Source organism: Phocoena sinus, chromosome 8 (genome assembly GCF_008692025.1).
Source record: "Phocoena sinus isolate mPhoSin1 chromosome 8, mPhoSin1.pri, whole genome shotgun sequence".
Lineage (NCBI taxonomy): Eukaryota > Metazoa > Chordata > Mammalia > Artiodactyla > Phocoenidae > Phocoena > Phocoena sinus.
In genome coordinates this window covers 64,938,640-64,965,540 of record NC_045770.1, presented here as the reverse complement: position 1 = coordinate 64,965,540, position 26,901 = coordinate 64,938,640, and the positions used below count along the sequence as shown (strand labels likewise).

Sequence of the window (26,901 nt, the reverse complement as noted above, 5' to 3'; positions counted from 1 at the left end):
TGGGGTAAAGCCAGAGACAAGGAAACCCACAAAGCAACTATTATAGTAATGCAGGTGAGAGATGGAGTCTGGGCAGAGGGGTGGAGTGAGAGCCTGGGTAAAGGAGACACTGCTGAGACAACTTTTAGACTCGTGGGCAAGACAAATGCTTTAAAGAAATACTCTTTTTTAAAGAAGTTCTATACAGATTGCTATAGAAGCACAGAGGAAGGACCATCTGGTTCCACTTGATATTGAGTTGCTGTGGTTTTGTTTTGTTTTTTATTGAAGTATAGTTGATTTACAATGTTGTGTTAATTACTGCTGTACAGCAAAGTGACTCAGTTATACATATATATACATTCCTTTTCATATTCTTTTCTGTTATGGTCTATCACAGACTTTTTTTTTTCAGGAGAATATCATTGTTATTTATTTATTTATAATTTTTTTAACATCTTTATTGGAGTATAATTGCTTTACAATGGTGTGTTAGTTTCTGCTTTATAACAAAGTGAATCAGCTATACATATACATATATCCCCATATCTCTTCCCTCTTGCGTCTCCTTCTCACCTTCCCTATCCCACCCCTCTAGGTGGTCACAAAGCACCAAGCTGATCTCCCTGTGCTATGCAGCTGCTTCCCACTAGCTATCGGTTTTACATTTGGTAGTGTATATATGTCCATGCCACTCTCTCACTTCTTCCCAGCTTACGCTTCCCCCTACCTGTGTCCTCAAGTCCATTCTCTACATCTGTGTCTTTATTCCTGTCCTGCCCCTAGGTTCTTCCTGACCTTTTTTTTTTTTTTAGATTCCATGTATATGTGTTAGCATACGGTATTTGTTTTTCTCTTTCTGACTTAGCTCACTCGGTATGACAGACTCTAGGTCCATCCACCTCACTACAAATAACTCAATTTCGTTCCTTTTTATGGCCGAGTAATATTCCATTGTATACATGTGCCACATCTTCTTCATCTATTCATCTGTCGACGGACATTTAGGTTGCTTCCATGTCCTGGCTATTGTAAATAGTGCTGCAGTGAACATTGTATCACAGACTATTGAATATAGTTCCCTGTGCTATACAGTAGGAGAGTTGCAGTGTTTTAAAGTAAAAGTAGGAGTTCTCCAGGCTAAAGGGGGAAACACACCCCAAGTGGAGGAAATAGCGTGTGCAAAGGCGTGGAGGTTGGGCTAAGAAGACTATGAAACAAACAGTCTGCTGTGGTTTGGGGTGTTGGAGCGTGACAATGACATGTTGAAGGTAAGACTTGTTAGACCAGGGCCACATGCCAGGCCCTGTGAAAAATCTGGATCTTTGTCCTCCAGGCAGTGAGGAGACACTGGTGGGTTTACACCAGCTGACATAGATTTTATTTTTAGAAGATTGCTGACTTCAGAGTGGACGATGCATTAGGAGAGTGTGGACACTGAGGGATGGAGAGACGAGTTAGGAGGCTCTGCCGCAGTCCAGGTGGAGGAGGACGGTGCTGTGGACCAGTATCTCTCCTTGGGAGCTTGCCAGGGTTTGGGCTCTGGCTGATGAGGTGTGGTGTTAGCAGGAGAAAACAGACCTTTTAGCAACAGGAATCCCTGTTGGAATGCAAACATCCGTGTTACCAAGAGCAGAAGGAGGGAAAGTACACAAAGTATAACAGATGGAGAAACCTTTATAAACAGGAGGTTTCACAAGTTTCCTGGGGAATATCAGTGACACTTCCCAGGGTCCAAAGGCAGCGTACACATGCTCCAGACCGTCTGCTTTGGTCTTGGCAGCAAGGCTCCTGACCCACATGCATCTGGGCCTCTAAGAAACCTCTCCCTCTCAGTGTTGGAAGTTGGAGAAGCTACCACCAAAGAAATCCTAACACGTGCATTCTTACAATATTGTCCTGCAAGGTGCAGGGTCTCCTGTGAACCACCTTACCCACGATTGATGGAATGAGCACAGTTGCCCGTGAGTCTCATCCATTCATTCTACAGGCGTTTATTGAGCATCTCCGGTGTGCCCACGTGATACTGGAATACAGAGGTGAAGTGTACCCAGCCCCTGACCCAGAGGAGTTCCCAACCTGTGGTGAGGGCAAGGCAGTGTAAGCAGTGCTGTGATAGATGTAAGCAGATTTTATGGGCGCACATGGCAGAGTCCCACGTTCAGTCTGGGGGCCTGAGAAAGTGCTTACAATCAGATGGGAGCCGGTAGTTGAGTGTTGAACGGTGAATGGGTAGTTTTCACACATCTGTTCCCACTCCACTGTTTTTCCAAGCTACACCTCAGTTTGGGCTGGTGCAGAGGGGCCAGATGTGCCCATCAGATACTCTGTGACCATTCCCTGATGGTGGTTGTTCTTTAAGCTTTTATATGACTTCTTTGTCATATACGCAATCTTTGTCTGTGCCTGAAGACTACAGTGAAAAAAAATATCTCTGATTTCAAGAAAGGTGATACACATTCAGAAGAAAAAGAAAACATCTTTTTTTTTCCTTCTGAATATGAAACATGCTGATTGCCCGCATTTTGGATTATTTCCTTAAGGTAGATTTCCAGAAGTGTAAATACTAGCTCAGGGGAAAGGAATATTTAGAAGGCTCTTTTTTTTTCTGTATAAATAAGATCTTTATTAAACAAACTGAAACAGAGAATTGAATAGTCACTGGGGAGCTTTAGGGGAAAAGTCACTTTTACCAAATATCCAGAGAGGGAAAAAAACACAAACTTCAGTTGACAGGAGTTGTGACCAGAATCGTCAATAAAGTAGTGTCATTGCAATGCCTGGCTTTTAGAAGAAATTAGTCAAGAGTCAATATAAATATCGCATAGATTCTCTCTAGTCATAGTACTACAGGTTTCCCTTTAAAAAATGGGAAACAAGTGAGGTTTGTTCTCAAGGCATCTTTTCCCACTTAGAGACCTTCATGCTGTCCCTTGACTGAAATAGATCCCTGAAATCTTACCTTTGTCCGTTCTACTGTAAAAAATGCCCCAGTTTTGTGTTCAATTCCTTGTGTATTTGCTCTCTATATTTAATGGTGACAAACTAATATATGCAGTTTTCTGTGATTAATAAAGAACAATCATTCCCTCTATCAGGTGGATTTGCATTTTAACGGGGAATTCTGATGACAGACAGATTCAGAGTTTATGTCACTAATCTTTTTTTTTCTTTATACAGCAGGTTCTTATTAGTTATCTATTTTATACATATTAGTGTATATATGTCATATAAGGCTCTTAAAGCAAATTATTTCCAAATAACCCATTGATATTTCCATTTAATGGGTAATGGTGATGCTCAATTCATTGTGCCATGGACATTCTTGGCTTTTCTTTTTGAAAATATTTTTGACTTTGATGGGCCAATATCGTATCTCTTCCCATAGTTTTAATTTGTATTTCTTGACCTTTTCAAATGTTTATTGGGCATTTGTATTTCTACTTGTGTAAATTCTCTAATTCTTTGGCCACTTGTGAGATTGGTATTTTATTAACTGTATGAACTCTTCATACACAAAGAATATTTTCTGGTTCTGCTGTTTGGGCTGACTGGAAAACTTGAAAATCCTTTGACTACAAATACTTAGAAATTTCTGCTGGATAAAGTGAAGCAAACATTAGTCTAAAAGAATAGCTGACTCCACAAGAAAAGAAATTGAAATACTCAGATACAAGAAAAGAAAAGAGAACTGAAACCAAGCTCACCCTGCAGCTTTCCTTGAGGATAAGAGTCAGCCTCAGCTATCTGGGCTCTGGGCTTTTGCACTCATGTGCAATCTGAGTTGAGGCCTCGGACATCCAAGGCAGAGAGTTGACTCTGAGCCTCCCATAGAAAGTTAAGACTTTCCAAGGACTGCATCTGTGGAATACTCACCAGCTTACAATGGAACAAATCAAGGAAGTTTGTCTGTTTCACCCTGGGCTCTAGTAAGAAAAAAACGGAAGCTTTCTCCTTCCTCATAGGAAAAGTGCATGCCCACAAAGTACATGCCATAACAAAAGTGATGCAATATGCAGAGATTCTGAAAAGAACATCACAATGGTGCTGCTAGGAACACCGCAGAAACAAACATAAATCACTCTGGAGAGACACACCCTGTGCCCAGGAGACACAGGATCCTCTAAGTAAAGCTTCACAGAAGATGAGTTTACAATATAGAATTATAAACTAGGAAAACAATCTACCACAAGCAAGAATCATCAGACACCCAAACCACAAGACTATATGCTAAAGATAGCAGATAATAAAACAATCTGATACATTTTTTAAAGATATGGGTAAAATTGTTAAAGGCATAAAAGAACAAATCAGAAATATGAAATAGAAGAGTACAACTGTCAAAAAAAGAATAAAATAGAATCCTAGAAATGAGGAATAGAGGTGTGGAAATTAAAAACTCATTTGTTTAGGAGTGGTAGTTATTAGAATTGAAGCTGTTCCTCAATATTCAGATCTCCTCCTCCTGAATGTGCCCATTCAGATGGGCACACTTCTTCTCCATCCCCTTGAAGTTAGGTGAGGCCATGTGATTTGGCATTAAATGTCAGTGGAGGGATATGTGTCGCATTTGAACTGAGGTCCATAAGAACTAGTGTGCCATTTGCCTTATGTTTCTTTCTCTAGACATGGCAACCATCACTGCTCCAAAATAGTAGAAGCTCCATCAGCCTGAGTCTTGAGTGAGGGGATGGAGAGCAGAGCCTGCTGCCAACTCATAAGCAAATGGACATGTAGCAAAAGCAAGAAATAAATCTTAGTTGTTATAACCCACTAAGGCTTTGGGGTTGTTTATTATCGTAGCATAGCCTAGCTTATCCTGATTGGTACAACATTTACATCAGATTAGGAACAGTTGAGGAAAAAATTTGTCAACTAGATGACAGATTTGAAGAAGTCACCCAAAATTCAGTTCAGAGGGATAAATTAATTTAAATATGAAAGAAATGTGATACGGGATATAGAATGAGAAACTTCAAAATACTTTTATTAGGAGATCCGTAATGAGAGAATAAGGGAGAGAAAATATTCAAAGGAATTTCCCAGGATCTGAGAATTTTCCAGAACTAAAGAAAGACATGAATCCTTGCATTTAGGAAGTACAGAGACTCCCAAGCAAAAGAAATAAAAACACATCAGAGAGAAACTTTAGAACCCCAAGGACAAAGTGCAGTTCTTAAAAATAACCAGAGAGAGAAGACGGATTATTCACAAAGGAATGGCAATTTCCAAGACCAATAATAGGACCAGGAGACAATGAAGTAGTGTCCAAAGAGCTGAGAGAAAATAACTGTCAACCTGGAGATAATACTACCAACTAAACTATCATGCAAGCTTGAGGGCTTTGTAAAAACATTTTATGGCAACAACTGAGAAAGTTTACCTCTCACAGATCCTTGCTAAAAGAACAACTAAAGGATGTGCTTAGGGAAAAATAAAATTGAGATCAAAAGAAAGTCAGAAGCAAGAAGGGATGGTGATCAAAGACATTTGTAAACATGTGGGTAAATCTAAATAAGCATTCACTGTGTAAAACAACAATCATCATAATTTGGGATTTCTAAAACAAAGTAAAATAAAAATACTGAAAAACAGGGACTTCCCTTGTGGCACAGTGGTTAAGAATCCGCCTGCCAATGCAGGGGACATGGGTATGAGCCCTGGTCGGGGAAGATCCCACATGCTGTGAAGTAACTAAGCCTGTGCGCCACAACTACTGAGCCTGTGCTCTAGAGCCCATGAGCCACAACTACTGAGCCCATGTGCCACAACTACTGAGTCCGTATGCCACAGCTACTGAAGCCCGCGCACCTAGAGCCCATGCTCCACAACAAGAGAAGCCACCGCAATGAGAAGCCCGCTCACCGCAGTGAAGAATAGCCCCCCGCTCACCGCTACTAGAGAAAGCCCATGCGCAGCAGCGAAGACCCAAGGCAGCCAAAAACAAAATTTAATTAATAATTAATTTAAAAAATACTGAAAAACAATATAATTTAAGTTCAAAGGAGTGATCATTTTTTTAAGGTTGATTCAGGAAAAGGATAGAGATCTTGATTCATTTAAAATCTAATGTCATGTAACATGTTAAAAGTTTAAGGGGGCACACTAAAGATTACAACTAAAATATATAAATTCCAAACCAATTTGGGTGGAGGGAAGGTTAGAAAAAATTCAATTAATGAAGGAAATATAAACTACAAAATGAGATGGTAGAAATATATCAATCACAAGAAATATAAACAACTTAGACTTGTTGGTTAATAGAAAACCTCAGATTAGATTAAGAAAAATGTTAGTTATGTGCTTTTCAAGAGAAACACCTACAATACATGAATATGAGGAATAGGCAGCTATACAGACTAGACGGTATTGGTCAAACTGAATCAAACTGAACTGAGCTGTCAAAAACCTTTCTCTACACATACTGGTGTTTTCTAGTGGTAGTATTATCCAGGTGTGGTGCTAAATATTTTACATGAATTTTACATATTTTACATATCACTTAATATATGTACTAAGGAGAAGAAAATCCAGGGGTGCTAGTTTCTTTTGTTCTGAATTATTTTGTAGATGACATATTGAAATTACTATTGTCAACAAGTTTCCATTTTTTATTGACACCACACCTTCCTTGCTCATAATTTCCGTGACTGTACATTCCTTGAATGAGCAAGAAATGACCCAATAAGCCCTGGTATTGCTACGAGGAATCTTCACATATTCTCCACGGCATAACCCAGAGACCGTGTGGTGGTGTGAGGTGGAGACCAGAGGTGCAAGACTAGGGATTCTCATAGTGTCCAGAGGAGTTAGGATGAAGGCTGTGTCCCCAAAAAAACCCACTCTGCAGATGATTGTTTCAAAAGGTCAAGTGTCAAATTCAGTGACCTCTGCACCTAGGCCCTTGGGACATCCCTTGAGGGTCAGTTCTGGCCCATAGATACCTTGGCTTAGTTTCTGCTATCTGCTTCCTGCTGGAGCCTACTCTGAGAACTAACCTGGGTTCTTCTCTGTTCCCTCCTGCTGCAGAAGATGGGGTCCCTCGCACAGCACGGTCCATGTCCCTCTCGCTGGGAAAGGTATGCATGTTCAAGGAATACTGGGGAAAGAAAGACAGAAGTTTCCACAGTCAGCCAGGAAATCAGTCATTCTTGGATCCACAGGTGCAAAAGAACCTCTGGACAGAGTCTCTCATTCAGCTACCGAACCTTGCTAGCTCATCCTCCAACTTTCCCTTGCTCGTGGCTTCCAGTACCGCACCATCTCTTTAATGAACATGAAATGATGCACAAACTTTGGTTATCACCATAGGTCATTTTCATACACTGTCCAGGGTTTCATACACTGTCCAATGACTGGGCGTCATTTCTGTTCCATCTCTTCAGGATCTGAGAAATTAAAATCAGAACATGTTGAGAAATCACTCATCACTAATAAAAAAAATTTGTTAATTTTGGCCACTCTCTCTACACCAACCCCCAGCACCATCACTACCCTAAAACCAGGATATCCATTGAACACAGCATTTGGAATTAGTAGGCACTTCCCAGGCCTTTCTGAACTTTGGGTGCTGCTCCCTCCATGACAGTGGGCCTGATCCCTTCTCTTCCCACAGAACATGCCCCGCCGGAGGGTCAGCGTGGCCGTGGTGCCCAAGTTTAATATCCTGAACCTGCCTGGCCAGTCGCCCAGCTCATCTCCCATCCCCTCCTTACCAGCCCTGGTGAGTATGATAATGCTTGCCTCCTGGGCCTCAGGCTCACAACTATGGGGGTGACCTGGATGGGGTAGGGTCAACAAGGAGAGGAAATTCCCAGCACAGATTCTGAGCTATGGGTTCAGAAGCCTCAGTATAGACCAGGCCTCAGGTCTTGTACTGCCCTGAGAAGACTCAGTGTCCTTGAGCAAGGTGCTGGCAGCTCAGAGAGCGTTCCTTGCAAAGCGTATGTCTTTTCATGCTTAAACCAGAACTCTCCACTCTGCAGTGGGTTTAAGCAGCTGAAGATTGCATTATGGAGTACTTGGTAAGCTGAGCTTTGAACCCTAGGCCCTCTGATTCCAGAGCCTGAGTTCTTAAACCCAATGTTACCCTGCTTTGATTCATTACAGCATGGTTTACAACATTGAAAAATTGGAAATAAGCAGAATTCCCATTAATAAGAGATTGGTTTAATAAATTATGAAAAGCTCAATAAGGGGTTTCTATGCAGCTACTAAATATATGATTAAAATATAAAATTTTATTTATCGACATGAAAAAAGTCCATAATTTACTATTAACAAAAAGCAAAACCCCAGTATATACAGCGTAACTCTGTTTTGTAGTTTAAGAAAGAGTGTTTTTCTGTGTGTAAACAGAAAATTCTGAAAGAATGTAAGTAAAACTACTAATAATGGTTATCTCTGGGCAATGGTAAAATCACAGGTGATTTTAATTTTCTTGATGCCTCTATATTTCTAGAGTAAGAATGTATTACTTATAATCAGAAAAAAAATCTGCTTCAATTTTTTTTTTAAAACAAAGACTATTCCTATAAACAAAATATTTTCTAGATTCCAGAACTTTGTGAATCTGGTTAAACCTACCTAAAACTCTTAGGAGAGCTAGTTAGTGCTTTTAACAGGGACTATTTCCCATTCTGTACTAAATGTATAATGTGGCTTCCAAATATATATATTCCTTTAGACTAGGGGTTAGCAATCAGGGCTATCCATTAAAATCACATAGGGTACTTCTAAAACATTCAATGCGTAGGCCCCAACCCAAGATTGTAGATTGGGTCAGTACTTTAAGAAAATATCCCCCAGGCGATTCTAACATGCAGGCAGAGTTGAAAGCCATTGTTTAAACCAAATCCATTGCAGCAAAACAACGTGGTATTCCTGGGGAATTTATTATAAAGAAATTTCTGATGCCTTGAGCTTTTAGGAATGGCAGGTATCTCCTGAGAGTTGTGCTTGGAACTGTATCTCGAGGGCAGTGATGGGCTTGTGTGAATCCATCCCAGGGGCCTTGGGGCCTGCATTTGGTAGGAGCCTCCCTGGTATTTAGTCCAAGTCAGTAAACAGGGAATAGAGAGAAAGTGATGGCTCCCCTCCAGAATGGAGCCTCAAGATGTAAACTCTTTCCCTTATTCAAGGAAACTTGGAAGAGGAGAAGGAAAATGTGCACATTGCCTGTGCCCCAGAGGGAAAGAACACCCAGGAAAGGAGGGCAGAGAAGCCCTGAGGAAGGGCCAATGCCTGAGCTCAGAGGCAGATTAGAAAGCTTGGGGAGGGGGAAGGGGAAAGAAGAGCAGCAGCAACCCCCTCCCCAGCATCATCGGAGGCCTGTTGGCCCAGGCTTCTTCCTTCCTAGCTGATCCTCAATTCTCTGTCTCCTGTTTTCCATTCAGTCAGAATCACCCAATGGGAAAGGCAACCCACCTGTCCCCTCAGCACTGCCTGCACTTTTGGAAAAGTAAGTATGTCCCTTTTCCTCTTAACTTTGGGGATCTCCGAGGTAATTTCCCCAACTCACCTTTCCTCCCAACCTCACTCCCCAAATGCGATGGAAAGCAAATTAAGTTCTAGGGGAAATGAATGGGACTCTGAGACCCACAAAGATTTCAGACCCAGTTTGCAAAATTCCTGGGCCAGGAAGATGCTGCAGCTGAGTCCAAGTGTGCCTCCGTCCCAGAAGAGCCCAGAGAGGACAGAAACCTTCTTTATTCAATGGGATCCTTTGGGCTACAGATACAAGAAAGCCCCAACTCAAAGGGGTTTAAATAGCAGGTCCACAGATAAGGCTTTTCCAGATGTGGTGCAGCAAGGCCCCAGCTCAACCTCTATAATTTCCTTTTTTCTGCCCACTTTGTATGTTGACTTCATCAGCAGGTTTGTGGCAAATGACTACTACTTCCAGGTAGGTATTTCATCCAATTATGACAACATCTAGAGGAAGAAGGGGATCATCTCTTTCCATGTTTCTTTCTTAGGAATGAACTCAGAAATCTATTTTCAGTCTTCCTTCTTATCTTGTTAGCAAATTTGGAACACGCTCCTTTTCTAAACCAATCACAGACTTTAGGAATGAGATTGTCATCATGGGCTTAAACTATGCCCTAGAGATGGGAAGAGCGTTCCAGCTCTTCTTCCAATGGGAAGCGTGTCAGCTTCCCATTGACCAAAATGGCTCCATGAAGAAGAGTAAATTCATGAGCAAAATCACATTGCTTTTAGGAAGTAGGAGGGAGAGTGAGTATTGAATTCGCAACAAACTGTCTGCTACGCCTACCTTTTCTAGGCACCTATGCAATTTGCAGGTCTTTTTATCCTCAGCCAAAGCAAGGCAGGCTATTTCTACATACTCAGAGGAGTTTATAACTTGCTTTTCCAGTTCTTTCATTTGCTTGCTGGAAAACATCTGGATCACAGCTGCCACCTCTCAGAACTTTCCCCACGTGTCTTTCCTCATTTGGTAAAACATACACCTCTATTCTTCCTTCTTCCTTGCCTTGAGACAGCTTTAGTCCTTCATTTTTCATTGATGTTAGAATAGTTTGGCTTGACCTGGCAAGGAATGTCTGTGTTGGGCCCCTTTTTTAGTACAGACAAACTCCCAGCTCCCCACCCCCAGACTCAGCCTGTTTTCCTCACCTCTCAGAATATGCAACCACCAACCTGTCGTTCAGTGACTCTCCCCCCATTAATCTTGACGTTTGCGAGGCAATTCCTCACTTTGCCACCTCACCCCGGGAAAGCTAACAAGTTCTTCATGTTGTGTAGGGTGCTTTTGTCTGTTTCTTTGTTTCTTTGTTTTCTTGATCACTACAGGGACATCGTAAAGGGGTGACAAACTAACAACCACGTGGAAGTAACCGAGGCTACAGAATTTTACCGAGTCCCTAAAGTCATAGTGTCTATCTAGTCCATGGTCTCTGAATTTCTCCAGAAATGGTCATCTGATGCCCTGAGTGAGAAGCGCACTGAAATTCTCCCTTCCAGTCCTGCCTTTGGACACACCAACCCCTTTTTTTCCAACAAGGCTCCATTTCTAACTGTTGACCTGCAGAGCAGGTTAAGGCAGAAAATCTATGTCCCCTCTCTCCCCAGCAGACTCTCATGATGGGGCAGGACCTGGGCTCTGTAGAACGAATGCTCAGGCCTGCTGAGAGCTTCTATCTGAGGCAGTGGAGGTCATCAAGAACCTGAACTATCCTTGGTAGGAGCAAGCAAGGTGCAAAACGGGGGACAGCAGGCAGCAGCCCCGAATCAAGAGTGGCAACGAATGAGGATCAATGGTGGCAGCACCATTCCAGGGGTTTAGAACCAGGAGAGATAGGGACAGAGTGAGGATTCAGGCAAGTCAAGCAAGAAGCTGTCTGCTGCTCATTCTTATGGGCTATTCAGAGAGACCACCATGATACATTACCCATGCTGTAGCTGACTTGCCTGTTGGAAATATACCCAGCCTATAAAGATGGCTGCAGAAAGGGGAGGGGATGTTCAAAGGAGGAGGGATTCAGACTAACAACAGCTTCCCCCTCTGGATTTCTAAAAGCTGCTAAGTAATGTTCATCTAAATTTATGGAACTGGAAATATCGATTGCCAAGAGGCTGACAATGAGACAATCTGTGAGTGAAAATGAATTAGTATCTTCCATTCTAACAGAAATACAGTTGATTCTAGCCACCTTTTCCATACTGTTAAAGAGAAATAATGCATTATGTGTTAATATGCATTGCTTTCTAGATTGCTGTATTTAAATCATCTCACATTTCCCTAGGCATACAGTGACTAAGCAGGTAGGGAATTGGCTAAGCACATGAAAGATGATGAGAAGATCATACTGCCTGTGGATACTTCACAAGCAAATACCTAACTGCAGACTGCACTCCCAATATGACTTGAGAGAATTCTGAACCTTGTTCTTGCAGGTCACTTCATAGTAACCTGTTCTTCACCTCAACAAGGGTCTAGGAACCTGTAGATTTAGAGAAAAATATAGAGAGTGATATTTAAAATTAGTATTAAAGGTCAAAATAGAACAAGGCTCAAGAACAGTTTCATAAGTAGAAAAAGCTATTTATTCATAGTCTTTCATTTTTCATTCCTTCAACAATTAATAACCAAGAGCCAGGCACCTAGAATGCACCCAAGGAGCTCGCAGTATAATGGGAAAGACAGATGGGAAAGAGCCTATTGTATACAATATGATGGGTGATATCAGAAGGAAGTATAGGTTACCAAGGGAGTAAGACACAAGAAAATGATCACTCAACCCAGTTTTGGTGTGGGGGGTCGGGGGACGGAGGCTTAGAAAATGTTTCCTCTAGGAATTTACTTTAAAAGTGAAACATGAAGGTCATATAGTTAACCAGGTGAATAGGAGGTTAACAACATTCCATGCTCTAAGGCAAGAAAGTGGAGTAGTCAAGGAACACTACTGATGATTTATCACATGCTTACAATATTTATTATTTATTACATGCTTTCTTTTTATTTATTACATGCTTACTTTTTGCCAAATGCTGTTCTAATTGCTTTACATTAATGATCTCATTTAATCCTTACAATAATACCATGAGGCAGGTATACCATTAATATCTTTATTTTATAGATGAGGAAACTGAAACTCAGTGAAATCATCACTTGCCTGAAGTTACACAGCTAGTAGATAGCAGAATTCATGTGCTTAACCACTTAATAGACCCTCAACTGGAAGAACAGAAAGAAGTTCAGTGTGACTGGTGAGAAGAGAGCGGATGTAAGAGCAATTTTTGAAAAAGCTCCTGTGAGCTATTGTGAAAGAAGCTGGTGACTGCCTGGGTGTGGAGTGGAGGGCAGAGTGGGTGGGAGCAGAGGGTGTACACAGAGCCATTCACTGAGGGATCAGCAGCATCGTAGATGTGGATGGTGCTCAGGGCTGCTTTCGTAAGGGGGGCCATTAAACTGCTGTATCACAGAGCAAATTTTCACTCTAATTTGTAAAATAACCATTTGGTACACTTTTGGAGCCCTCAAGATAAATTGCTTAAAGGTTTTATGACATTAAATATATACAGTAAACAACTCCCCTTTGCTGATAGTATTCTGGAATGGATTAGCCCTCAATCAACTAGTAGTGGACCCCAGAAACCTGGGATTGAGTAACAGAGATTAAGGAAGCTACTGTAGCCCAGTTCCCCCGGGCTGGGCTTGTCTGAGGGAGCCTCGGCAGTGGGGGTGGCTTAGAGACCTAGATGAGCCCGAGAAGGTAAGATCTGTCCATTGGAAAGGATTGGAGTCACTTTCAAATATTGTTAACCATGTGGAAAAAATAGACTCTACCATATCTGCAGGTCACACAACACATTTTGATTAAACAGCCCCTCATGTTACTGAGAGCTGAGCACAATGACAAATGTTTTTGACCCAGTGGACATGAGAGAACAATGAGCCTTATTCTAAGTAGTCATCCCCAAAAGAAAGCATGCAAGATTATGGCCTAGGAATAGATGCCAAGATCCATGAGTGTCTAGCCCAGAAGTCCTTAGGTGGGCACAAGCTGTGCTCAGCTCCACGTTTATAGGCATGCATAGGGATTCCTTCAGCTCAACCCAAGCACTGAGTTCTCAGGAAATAGTCATTTACATAGAGGACCTGCCCATTATGTAAGATTAACGGGCAGGGATGAGATGAGCCATGGTGAAGTCAATACAACTCAGCAAACAATTAAAGGCACTTACTATGTACCAAGCACCATTCAAACTGACTGTCTCCCTGAAATCACAGTCATATGGAGGGATGGACATGTGTATAAAACATAAAAGTGCCCTAGCTCCAAGTTATGCTATAAAAGAGGTGCAATGAGGGTATAAAGGGAGGGAGATATCAACTTTAACCAGAGGGTGTGAGACAGAGGAAAACATTAGCAACAGTTCCACAAAGGAAAAGGTATTTGAACAGTCTTTAAAATGCATAGGGAGAAAATTCCAGATAGTTGGAGAAGATATTTAAGGAAGTATAAGCTCAGTCTAAGGGTCAGGAAATAACAGTAAACATTTTACACCCTACCATATTTCATAAAATAATTGCTTTCCCTACCCTTGGCTGTAGCTGTGTTTTTCTGCTCTTGTTCCAGTCATTAGGACAAATAGGGAACGGCACATTAGGCAAAGATCGCATGGAAGGGAGTGGATAATGTAATTTTAAAAAGGAGAAATGTTATGAATAGCTGATATTTTTAGAGCATTATCTTTCTTGTTCACAATGGGTTTTGGTTTCCAGCCTGATGAAATGTAAATTTTACAAGGTCTGAGGGAAACTAAGACATGGGAAACTGATGCCAAGAATGAGGAGACTCACTCATAAAGCCTGTCTAAGAGGTCGGGGAGGGTGGCAGCTGTGATCTTTCAGAGTCCTGGCTGAAAAGCTCTGCTCGCTGTTCTGCCTCGTTCGAGGGCTCCTCCATGACAAGACTCCCATTGGGATTCCAGACACCTAGGTAAGCTGCAGGATTTATAGAGAAGGCATGGCCACCAGTATACTTCCTTTAAACTCATGATTTCATAGCTCAAATGGGCTCCCAGCACCATCAGCCATCCTACTGTGATCTTCTAGCACGTGTGTCCCCCCACCCCCACCCCATGATTCTTACACCTTCTCTTCCCTCTTCAAGCCTGCCTAGACCTCCCTACCTCTCACTTTTAGCAGATGACCTTGTCTTCCATTTTATAGAGAAAATTTAAGCTATCAGATAGGAGGATCCCTCTCATCTTCCTTTGCCAAACTCCCAGCTCACCATCTTCATTTCCTTCCTCCCTTTGTTATGACCAAGGAGAAGTTTCTCCACCTTTCTAAGGTCTGTCCCTACTTTCTTTTTTCAAAGAATTTATTCCTTTGGTCCTCCCCTTTCTCTCATCCCCTCTACTGGATCATTTCTATCCACAGTCAAATGTGCCTTCATCCCTTGACCCACTTTTTCAGCTACTTGTTTCCCTGACAGTCTTCTATTCCCTGTCCTTGTCAAATTCCTGTCTACGTCTCCCCCTTTCTCACCTCCCATTCTTCCCTCAGTCCGTTCCAATCTGTCTTTGCTCCTACCGTGTAACCAAAGCTCCTCTTGACCTCCATGTTATCCAATCCAATAGTTGCCTTTTCTGTACTCATCTGACTCGGGCTCTCAAAAGTGTGTGCGTGACACACTTAATGCTCCCTCCTTGACACGCTCTCCTTTTGTTATCAAAGGGGGGTCCCACTGCGCGCTGCTTACAAAATCACTACTCACAAATAGTAGAAAGGAATGGTGCCTTTAATCAGAATGCTGGCAATCTGGGGAGATGGTGGACTCAGTGTCCCCAAAAACCACCTCCAAAGATTCTGCTCAGCCATGAAACTTTTAAAGGGAAGGAGGGAAGTAATCTCAGTTAGTCATTGGAATGGGGGTCAGAGTGGTCACCATCCCCCCGTTGCATGCAGGCTCGTTCACTCTAGATGTTATCTTGTTCACACAGTTTGGTCACACAGTTCGTTTGGGAGATTACTGAAGGGGAAGCTAGGGAAGAGATCTGGTCATCTGTTAATTACTTATTCTTCATTTCTACCTCTTTGATCTACGGAAAGAACCAACAAGTTAGGCAAGGTATCGTGTAATTAAAAGATTTGAAAGGTGTGCGTGAGCTGGAGATGAGTAGAGCATGGGGGTGCCTGGCTTAAAAGGGGTAAGAGACCTGTACTCAGAAAACTATAAGTTACTGATGAAAGAAATCAAAGATGACACAAACAGATGGAGAGATATACCATGTTCTTGGATCGGAAGAATCAATATTGTGAAAATGACTATACTACCCAAAGCAATCTACAGATTCAATGCAATCCCTATCAAATTACCAAGGATATTTTTCACAGAATTAAAACAAAAAATTTTACCTTTTGTATGGGAACACAAAAGACCCCGAATAGTGAAAACAATCTTGAGAAAGAAAAACGAAGCTGGAGGAATCAGGTTCCCTGACTTCAGACTATACTACAAAGCTACAGTAATCAAGACAGTATGGTACTGGCACAAAAACAAATATAGATCAATGGAACAGGATAGAAAGTCCAGAGATAAACCCATGCACCTATGGTCACTTAATCAGTGACAAAGGAGGCAAGAATAAACAATGGAGAAAAGACAGTCCCTTCAATAAGTGGCACTGGGAAAACTGGACAGCTACATGTAAAAGAATGAAATTAGAACACTCTCTAACAGCATACACAAAAATAAACTCAAAATGGATTAAAGACCTAAATGTAAGGCTGGACACTATAAAACTCTTAGAGGAAAACATAGGCAAAACACTCTTTGACATTAATCGCAGCAAGATCTTTTTTGACCCACCTCCTAGAGTAATGGAAATAAAAATAAACAAATGGGACCTAATGAAACTTAAAAGCTTTTGCACAGCACAGGAAACCACAAACAAGACGAAAAGACAATCCTCAGAATGGGAGAAAATATTTGCAAAGGAAGCAACTGGCAAGGGATTAATCTCCAAAATATACCAGCAGCTCATGCAGCTCAATATCAAAAAACAACCCAACCAAAAAATGGGCAGAAGACCTAAATAGACATTTCTACAAAGAAGACACACAGATGGCCAAGAGGCACAAGAAAAGATGCTCAACATCATTAATTATTAGAGAAATGCAAATCAAAACTACAATGAGGTGTCACCTCAGACCAGTCAGGATGGCCATCATCAAAAAGTCTACAAACAATAAATGCTGGAGAGGATGTGAAGAAAAGGGAACCCTCCTACATTCTAGGTGAGAATGTAAATTGATACAGCCACTATGGAGAACAGTCTGGAGGTTCCTTAAAAAACTAAATCTAGAACTACCATATGACCCAGCAATCCCACTCCTGGGCATATACTCGGAGAAAACCGTAATTCCAAAAGGTACATGCACCCCAGTGTTCATTGCAGCACTATTTGCAATAGACAGGACATGGAAGCAACCTAAGTGTCCATCAACAGAGGAATGGATACAGAAGATGTGGTACATATATACGATGGAACATTACTCAGCCATAAGAAGGAATAAAACTGTGCCATTTTCAGAGACGTGGATGGACCTAGAGGCTGTCATACAGAGTGAAGTAAGTCCGAAAGAGAAAAACAAATATCATATATTAATGCACATATGTGGAATCTAGAAAAATGGTACAGATGAACCTATTTGAGAGAACAAACGTATGGACACCAAGGGGGGAAGGGGTGGTGGTGGGATGAATTGGGAGATTGAGATTGACATATATACACTACTATGTATAAAATAGATAACTAATGAGAACCTACTGTATAGCACAAGGAACTCTACTCAGTGCTCTGTGGTGACCTAAATGGGAAGGAAATCCAAAAAGGAGGGGATATTTGTATACATATAGCTGATTCACTTTGCTCTACAGCAGAAACGAACACAACATTGTAAAAAATGTTATTCCCAAAAAAAAATCGTCACAGGAAAAAAAAAGTTAATTACAATATAGCTTTGCTAAAGTGACAAGAAAATGGGCTTCCTGCTGAGGGCAGTTTCCTGCAAAGAGCTGCTTACACTCTCTCAGCTACCAGGACTCCATGCTCTCCGGGTTCTCCTCTTACCTCTGTGGCTGCTAATTCTCAGCTCCTCCACAGCCTCCTCCTCCACCTGAACTAAGGACAGAGATGCCTGTGGCTTGGTCCTGGGTCCTCTTCTCAATTTTCCTCATACTATGTCCCCAGACAGTCTTATCCATTCCCCTGGCTTTAAATACCTTCTATATTCTGAATATCTCCAGCCTAGAGCTCTTCTCTCACTCACTTTGGTATATCCAACTACCAACTTGACATCTCCACCTGGATACCTCACAGGCATCAAAAATCTTGTCCAGAAGTTAATTCTTACCTCATTGCTCCTCTTCAGTTCCTCAAACATCTCCACATCCTTTGTATCCCGAGGTGTTCACACATCCTGCATCCTCTACCTGGGAGGATCTTCCCTCTGCTATAGATGTGGCTGACTTCTCATCTTTCAGGTCTGTGCTTCAGTTACTCCATCTCTGAGAGGCCTTTTCTGGCCACTCAATCTAAGCAGATTCTCTCCTCATTATTTTCTGTCATTGCACAGAGTTTGTTTCTCTCATAAAAGTTATCACAATTTGTAATTAATTTCATATTTTTTCTTTCCTTTTTTGGGCATTCTCTCCTGCTGTGCTCCGTGTTGGCAAAGACCTTTTCTTTTGTTTTCTAATGTATCCCCAGCACATTACAAGGTGCCTGTGACTTAGCACTGGGTAGATATTTACATGAATGAAGCAGAAGATGGACTCCAGGGATGGGATGACTCTGAACGTTTGGTCCACCTCCATCTTCCTCCTCTTAGTGCCCTGGAGCTCCCAATGTCTGTCTGTCCACTCAGAGCATCTCCTGGAATAAGAATAAAAGTGGATTTGAGAGCAGGAGGAAAAAGGCAAGCTGGTACAGTACTTGATGTCTGGGGGCCCAAGGAGTATTCATGGACTAAGGCCTTTATAAAATCTTAAGGTAGAAAGATTTAAATAAATTCAATCCAGAATGAGTTTCCTCACTTCCGGCCAGGAACAGGACAAAGACATGGTTTGGTTTTCAGAAGTCCCATCTGTCCCTGAAAGGATGCCCTGTACTTCCTTTTTCTTGCTAGTGGGAAGACGAACGGGGACCTGGATTGTGAGGCCTCTGCTTCCGTCCCGATTCCAAGCTGCCTGGAGGGGTTTAGCCAGGAGACCAAGGCCAGGATGGAGGAAGAAGCATACAAGAAGGGGTGAGTCAGCCTTCAGCAGCCCTGAGGTCACCTGGCATTGCTCAAAAGATACCTTCCCACGGGCCTTTCCTGTCTCTTAGAGGATTTAGGGAAGCAACCCGTGGCCCTGGGACCTCCTTGCCTGAGTAAGGAACTACACAGGAAAGAGCAGTACTGTTCCACAGGAAAGACAGGAGGAAACGAGGCAAGAGGGTGTGGTAGATAATAACTAGGCTGCCCTCTTTTTTAGGCAGAAAGCCACCAGAATGATCTGGAAATCAGGGGCCCTGGGTGGGTTCCTCTTGGTGGTGCCTGAGGCTTCCTGACACATGCCCAGAGCGGTCACGCCACTGCCGGCAGTGCCCAGGAGCAGCTGCAGCCCCACTTCCTGGAACTGCCTCAGCCATCCCTTCTTCCTGTCAAAGGAGCCCCCTAACTTTCAGCGCCCCTTCTCTAATTGAGCTTCAATTGCACTTTTGGCTCGTTGTTAGTCACTGATGAGGCAGACTACTGAGCAAGGCCCCAGCTAAGCCAGGTAGAGAAGTACCTCTGTCCAGGTACCACATCCTGAGCTTCTTTCCCAGTAGCTCCTGAGGGAGATACAGCTTCCCTCTGACGTGGGACCTGTGGGCTTCGGTGTGGTGGCCACCTGCACCGTGGTGGGGTTGCCCCAACCCAACTGTGCTAGCCTTAAACACTCAGCTGTAGGACAAGCAAAAAGTATGTTCAAGGTAATATTAAACCCGGGAGAAGGAAGTCAGAGAGTTTCTCTTGGAAAGCCTGTCTTTTCACCCACACCTGTCCTCCGTACTTAGAATGCAGGGGAGTGAATGCTTCCATCAGCTTTGTGAACATTTACTGTGAACCTGTGTGCCTTTCACTTTCACAAAGCTTCCCAACAAGCCTGTGTGACAGGTGTCACCTTCCCCAGGTCAAACCATATACCTGGCACTTCCTCAAAATATTCCAACATCCGTGCAATGAGTGCCAGCCTCTCCTTTTTACAGGGGAGGAGCTGAGGCTCCAAGGCCACACAGTCCTTAGCCCTCCCAAATGGTTTGTAGAAGAATCCAGCCAGGAGACTCTGCACCCATATTTTTTCCCTGTCTCTTTTGTCACACTTTCATATAAACAGGAAGAATGGCTGAGGGGTGAGGGGAAATCATCCTGACAGGAGCCACCATAGGATGCGGTGGAACTTCCCAGCTTTTTCCTCTTGTGTGGAACCACAGGAAGTGAGTGTGTAATCATCAGAGATGCTCAGTGCCTCCTCTAGCAACTCAGGAAAGGATGTTCTGCCCCTGGCCTTTCCAGACTCAATTGTTCGTTGTTGCCTCCCAGATACCAGGAAGGTCTAAAGAAGACCAAGGAGCTTCAAGACCTGAAGGAGGAAGAAGAACAGAAGACCGAGAGCCCTGAGGAAGCTGAAGAGGCAGAAGAAACTGAGGAAGAGGAAAAGGAGCAGAGAAGCAGGTTGGAGCCCTCGCCATTGCTGAAATGGGTCCCAATTCATTTCATTGCACGACATCCCTGGAGGTGCCAGTCCAGGGCAGTTGTGGGTCTAGGGCCCGAGTGAGCAGCCAACAGAAACCAAGAGGGCACTCATGTTGGAGGAGGAGGCAAAGGAAATCCCAAAGAGCCCAAATAGTTAATAAGAGGATGTTTGCAAGAGCTGAGGGGTCAGGGGTTGTGAAGGGCTGGACCGGCAGCAACCAGCAGTTCTCAGGAGCTGAGAAAATGTGAGGGACCACAGTTAGCTCATTGCCCAACCATTCCCATGAAAGAGCCAAGTTCAAGGAAGTTGGCCTGAAGCCCTAGAGGGGAGCTGGGACAGAGAGAACACAGGGAGGTAGGGGATGAACTCAACTTTGGGGCAAAGGAAGTGTCCAACAGGTTCTTTCCATGGTGATCAAACAAGTTTGGTCGTCTGGACATTGTTTTCACTTTGGTTTGGAAATACTTGGATTTTTCCTTTTAATATACTTTATATTTCAAGTGCATTTTCCACTAAATCATGAAAGATATGTGTAACAGTAGATAAAGGTAATGTAGATCCTGCATCTTAATCAATTAATCTAATCAGCGGCTACCTTTGGGACAGGGTATGTGTCTGTGCCTCATTGCTGGCAGACTCTGGAAATCACATGCACCCAATGAATAAGGTAATAAAATGCCGATTAGAAGTGAGATGGACATGCTTCAAAACACATAGGAATGACCAGTAGAGCCTAGTTGGTGGAAGATTCAACCAGAGTGAGAGGTGTCAGCCTGCATGAGTCAACCCCAGTGTTCAAGGGGAGAGCTGGAGAAAGGGCTTCACTATTGGAAACAAACCTGTGCAAGGGCATACCACCTCCCCTAAGGAGAGAAGCCCAGTTTTCACAATGAAAGCACAGTCCCTACTCCAAGTGGCTTGTTCCTATCCTTCTTGGTCTTCTGTCCCTCCTGGGTGTCCTCTGCTCTTGTTTTCCAGGCCACCAGACTGTCTTCTCTCCTTTAATGCAGTCAAGCCCAGGCCTGGGCTTCAGCCCTTTCTTTGGCTCCCTTCAAAACAGAAACACAGGCTGGGACTTCTAACCCTTCCAAACACTAGGAAAGAACAAAAGAGAACTAAACAGAGAGAGTACATGGAATATAAACAGTCTGGTTTACAAAGCACAGGGCTGGAATCCTTATCTAGCTAATTTGATCTTGGGAGATTGTCCCTCCCATTTCATGAAATCCCAGAGGAAGTGAGCCTGTGCCTGGCTTCCCCTCTGTCCAGCTCCTGGTCAACAGCACATGGCAATGGCCGCCCTTTGCATCCATCGTCCAAGAGTATCCTCTTGGTCCTGCTGAGGATACTGAAAGGCCTCGTTCTCTTTCCCAACTTCTGCTCCCTCTCAGATTCACTTCTTGGTCTTATGAACATGCCTGTACCTCAGGTGGTGGATACCAGGCATTAGCACAGCCCCGAGATGGGTCCTTGGCCTTCAGCGCATGGTGTAGCTTCACCTGTTCAGGCCCAGCAGTGTGGCATCATCTCCTCTATAGTGACAGACACTGCTATCATAGAAACTGCCCACCTACAGTTACAGGGTCCCTTCCTCACCTGTCACCAAAGCCAGACTAGCCCCGAGAGCTGTTGTGTTCAGTGCCAGGCAATCCATTCATTCGCAAATCCCTTACACACACAGTTGCCTATAGGCACCTGTGCTCAAGCATGATTCCCCCCGTGAAATTTTGGCATCTCATTAACAAGCAAGGTCTAAGGTTATTAAAAGTTCCATGTCCTACTTAGTGCATTTTAAAAACACTGAGCTAACCCCAGCAGCTGGCCCCTTATTTAAGAGATTCAGCATCAAACACCAGTCTTTTTATCTGAATCTCTCCTCTATTATAATAATATGTAATAATATAATCTGTTGTCAATATTACTTTCTGGAGGATCAGCTTAAGTGAACTTTGGGTGAATCAACCCAATATCTTAACCATATTAAAACACAGAACACAGTCTTCTGACATTTAGGTAATGCATGGAACAAGTGAGACTCATAAGATGCAACAGGGAACTGTTGTCTTTTCTCCCACTGTCTGTTCACACTGGATTTTTGGGGTTAAGATGATATTAGGCAGACTCCTTTACTCTTCCAATAACTCTCAGAAAATAGAAGTCCTCTGGTCAAGTTTAAGTCCCAAGAATAACCTCATTTCAGTAATGAAAATGGCCAGTTCCCTGAAATAGTCAAAAGCCTGAACTTCTCCCCATACCCCCTGGCCTCCTGCTCCACTCTGCTTCAGGAAGGAAGCCTATAGTGGAGACAGAGCTGACTTCTTGCTCTCTGCCACTCCCGCCTTCCACCGCAGCTGTGCTAATGCAGCGCCTGACCTCTCCAGAGCTAACGTTGGGAAAGGGGGTGGAGATCAAGGGTAGGAAAGGTATTACCTGACTGGTCTTCTTTTGAGCGGGTTCCAGGCCTTAGCAGGCATTTAAGGTTGACCTTCTGATTTTGTTCAGTGTGGTGTTTTATGGGACCTTCAGAGAAAAGCACCCCTCCTACCCGCCAGCTCACACATGTTCACACCATTTCTGAGGATCTCTCAACTGCAGGTCCCCTTATGAGGTCGAATGCAGCTCTTCTGGCCAGCTACTTAAAATCCCTCTCTCAGTCCTTGGGCAGCTGGAAGTATACCCTCCACGCTCAGCTTCTAGGTAGCAGTTCCGGGCAGGGTCTATGACATCCCATGCCAGCCTTCCTTCTCCTGACTACATCCAGTTACTGTGAATATGCACCTTTGACCCACTAGTGGTGGGAGGATGGTTTTCCGTATCGTGGCCCCCTGCTCTGATGCCACCAAACAGTTCAGCAAGATCTCACTCTTCACATCTCTCAGGTGGGAGTCACTCACTGTGCCCCCAAATTACGACATATCGAGCTCGCCAAGCAGCATCTCCGAAGCCCCTCTCTCCAGGCCCAGGTGAGGGGGCGGCAACATCACCCTTCCCAGTGGAGGAGTAGGTAGACCTCAGAACAACCAAAAATTGATTTCCAAAGGAATTCTATTTCTAATCTAATTCCATTTCTAACAGCTTTTGTAGGCTGGAAATGGGTAACCAGCTAAGGGTCACGAAGCCAGATCTTGCCCTCCTCCTTTGCCAGCCCACTTAAGGATGGGGTGAGAGTGGGATTCTCCCTGCTCCAGCAGCTTGTTTTGGAACACAGAAATACAGCCCAAAAGAGAGACTGTGTCTTAGCATCCAGTTGTATCTGAATAGAAATTAAAGAAACTAAATGGGGCTGAAAGAAACTAAGCTTCCACTTCCAAATTCTCTCTCCCCAACAGTTGTGAAAGTAGCCAATGATTTTCACCTCAGCTCATGTACTCACTGTTTTGCTTTGCTTAATTGTTCCTGAAACAATCATCAGTGGGTCCCACATGGAAGAGAAACCAACCAGTGCTTTAGCATCCAAGGCAGGCACTGAGCATCTGATCCCTTTCTACGGAAGGGTATGTGTTGAGTCTCTGTACCACTGTCAGGCACCTAGCTCTCTGCTATTAGAATAGCAGAGAGAGAGAATAGCTAATCTGCTATTAGCTCTCTGAATTAGAGCTCTCTGCTTCTCAGCAAATGGTCTGCACATTTCAGTGTCTGTGTGAACCTCAGGATCTTCAGAAAGACCTCATGTCCCTTTTCTCACCTCTTTCATTTGGTGATCCTCAGTATTCTCACTGTTATTTTTTAAAATAGATCCGGGATTAGAAACGGGAAGAAATTCTAGCTTAATGAACGTGTCCAAGGCTTCTCCAGAGAGCTCTAAGAATGGACTCTTCAAAGCAGACCATCTGACCAAATGTCTTTTCAAGGGGCCACAAAAAAGAGTGGAAAAATTGAAAGGCAGTGGGGAAAAGAGGAAGAGGGAAAAGTGGAGTGAAGCAGGCAAAAAACAGAGGGGGAGGGTTGAAAGGGAAGGAGGGAAGAGAGAAAAGAGAGAGATGAGAGGGGAGAGAAAAGTGTGGAGAGAGCAGAGAAAGTGGAGGAGGGGTTATTTGGGAATGAAGATTAATAGGACTGAGAAAACATCTTGAATAAGTCACCCAGAGGTTGCTGGAGGCCCCGGGACAGTTTGAAGTGAGCTCTTGAGGTTGATCTGGTTCCTTGAATTACTTGTCCAGTAATTTATTACTCGACGTTGAGAGTCTTCTAGGAGTTTATCACAGTCCTTCCACTCTAGATACAGTCAGATGTGGAACTGAGGACAACAAATTAGGCGTCTGAACATGGAGGCGGGGGACAGGTTAGAACTCGGAACTGATCACTGGTACCACTAAGTGCAGAAAAGCTGTTGGTGCTGTCTGGTTGCATGGGAGAATGGGTCAGCCACCCTGGTATCCTGGGGCTTGGGGGAGTTCAGATATCAATGACCATCTCATGAGTAGATGAGGGCCTGTGTGAATGGATGAACGATCACACAAATAAGCAGAGTGTTGTAGCCTAGACGCTCCCAATATAAAGGCTATAGGCTGGAGGCATCACAATCTCCTGGGGAAAAATTTTAACTATAGATTCTTAGGCCATACCTTTGGAGATCCTTATTCAGTAGACCTGGGGTATTTTGAATCATTGCTGCCAAACGACGCTATGCACAGCTGAGTTTGAGAACCACGGCTCAAGACAACATGGAGAGTATTCCAGATGGAAGTTCTGGGCATCGTATATGCGCCCAACATACTAAACCCTCCACCTGTGTTTTTCATTTGACAGCAAACTTGAAGAATTGGTTCATTTCCTACAAGTCATGTATCCCAAACTCTGTCGGCACTGGCAAGTCGTCTGGATGATGGCCGCAGCAATGCTGGTCTTGACTGTTGTGCTGGGGCTCTACGGTTCCTATAACTCTTGTGTGGAGCAGGCCGATGGGCCCCTTGGGAAATCCACTTGCTCGGCAGCCCAAAGGGACTCATGGTGGAGCTCAGGACTCCAGCATGAGCAGCCTACAGAGCAGTAGGAAAGCCGACACCCAGCCAGTGCCCTGCTCCAGCACACAGCCTGCTGCCCTTTCCCCAAGCATGATGTGTCAGGCCTGGGCATGGGCACACCGCTGCTGCCGTCAGGGGAACAAGCAGGGGTTCTTTCACACTTGGCACCCCTATGGGAGCTATTCACACACAGTAACTGATGTTCTTGGAGGATCAACAAAAAGCATCAGTGGACAAAGAAGTGGCCTTCACCAGGGAACTCCAACAGAAGGGACAGTTGCCTGCGCCAGCTCAGATGGCTGGGGAGAAACAAAACACCTTCTTTATAGGCTACAGTGCGCAGCCCCCTCCCCCTCCCCATTTTCCTCTCTGCCATTGATCAGAAATCAGGAAGGATTGTGTCTAAAGGCTAACTCTGCCCCCAAGGATCAGACCTGGAATTTGGAGTCTCACATGAATATCTTTCCATTTCCCATCTCATTCTTACTGACTCTCCTTCAGCCTTCCCTTCTCCCCTTTGCAATCAGAGTTTCTCTTTACAGAAGTCAGAAAGGTTTATCAGAAAAACGTTTAGGCTGCTTTTTAGCTCTGTGCTTGAAATGAAGTGGGAAGATGTAAATGAACATATATTCCTCTGTACACATACACAGAGCACACACACACACAGCACACGCATGCATGAAGCCACCTACCCTCCAAACGTGTGCTCTGGGTATGTGTTAGGGTTAAAGCCAACCCACAGATTTTCACTAGGTGTGGGGCAGCCACCAGGCACCTGTTCAGTGAGCTTTCTACGTGGGCTTAAGATGTTTGAGAAACACTGAAAACTCATGGCTTCCACGGCGAACTTGCTGGTCTCCATTTCCAGGGCTAATTCTGAGCTACTGTAGAGCACAGTCTATCCCCTCTTTGTTCTCTCTGGTTGAGAGCAGTTAACCTGCCTCTCAGGGGGAAAGAGGAGACACGATGCACTTTCAGCTTCGCTGTGCCCACATGCGAGTGTGCATCTCCACTGCAGTGTTCCAGTTTCAATGGCATTTCCAACCAAAGTGTAGGTCTCAGAGCATTCCCATTGTTTAGCAGAAAACAGAGTGCGTCCCACCTCCAGCTGGACTTCTCACTCCACCTTGACAGCTGCCACCTGCCTTCTTGCCTCATCATTTCTGGGGGGCGCTGGTTTCTGTGTGGGTTTTATGGTGGTGGCTTTGCTGTTGTTTTTGTTTTGCTGTTGACATTTGTTTTTGTTTCTGACACTCATATAGAACTTACTATGAGCCAAACACTGTATTAGGTATTATATAGGGATTCATTCAATGAGTCCTCAAGAAAAAGAAAAAAACTGTGTGTGTGATGTGACTCTTCCCATTTTCAGATAAGGAAACTGAAGCACAAAACATGCAAAGTAACTTGCCAAGGATACCCAGTTAGTAAATCATGGGGCTGGAAGTCAAACCCAGCCAGGCTGGCCCCAGGGGCTGTGCTCTCAACCCCTGCACTAAATTGATTCTTCCAAAGGCCTCCTAACTGGACATCTTACATTCCAGTCCCACTCCCCTGAGTGGCCCGTCAGCCACTCCAAGCCATTTCTGGTTCCCAGACTAAATTGTTTTCTCTCACTAGTTTTTCTTCTGCCGCTCTCCTCTTTTCTTCTGGTCACTCCTCAGGACCAAGTGCAAAAATCATCCCCTCCATTACAC

General features: G+C 43.8%; 1 protein-coding gene across 10 annotated transcripts in view; it reads left to right on the top strand.

Annotated features, from left to right (window-relative positions):
• MRVI1 (murine retrovirus integration site 1 homolog) overlaps window positions 1–26,901 on the top strand; it is a 118,339-nt gene extending 91,438 nt beyond the window's left edge. For 7 of the 10 annotated variants that reach the window (XM_032639993.1, XM_032639992.1, XM_032639996.1 and 4 more), the window contains 6 exons: window positions 7,009–7,058; window positions 7,595–7,702; window positions 9,375–9,439; window positions 18,647–18,766; window positions 20,087–20,218; window positions 24,990–26,901. In XM_032639993.1, the coding sequence (XP_032495884.1) occupies window positions 7,009–7,058; window positions 7,595–7,702; window positions 9,375–9,439; window positions 18,647–18,766; window positions 20,087–20,218; window positions 24,990–25,233 (719 nt within the window). In that variant the 3' untranslated portion in view covers window positions 25,234–26,901. Of the gene's footprint in view, window positions 1–7,008; window positions 7,059–7,594; window positions 7,703–9,374; window positions 9,440–12,581; window positions 12,729–18,646; window positions 18,767–20,086; window positions 20,219–24,989 lie in introns of those variants that run through there. The other 3 variants (XM_032639994.1, XR_004351068.1, XR_004351067.1) reach the window with 3 other exon arrangements.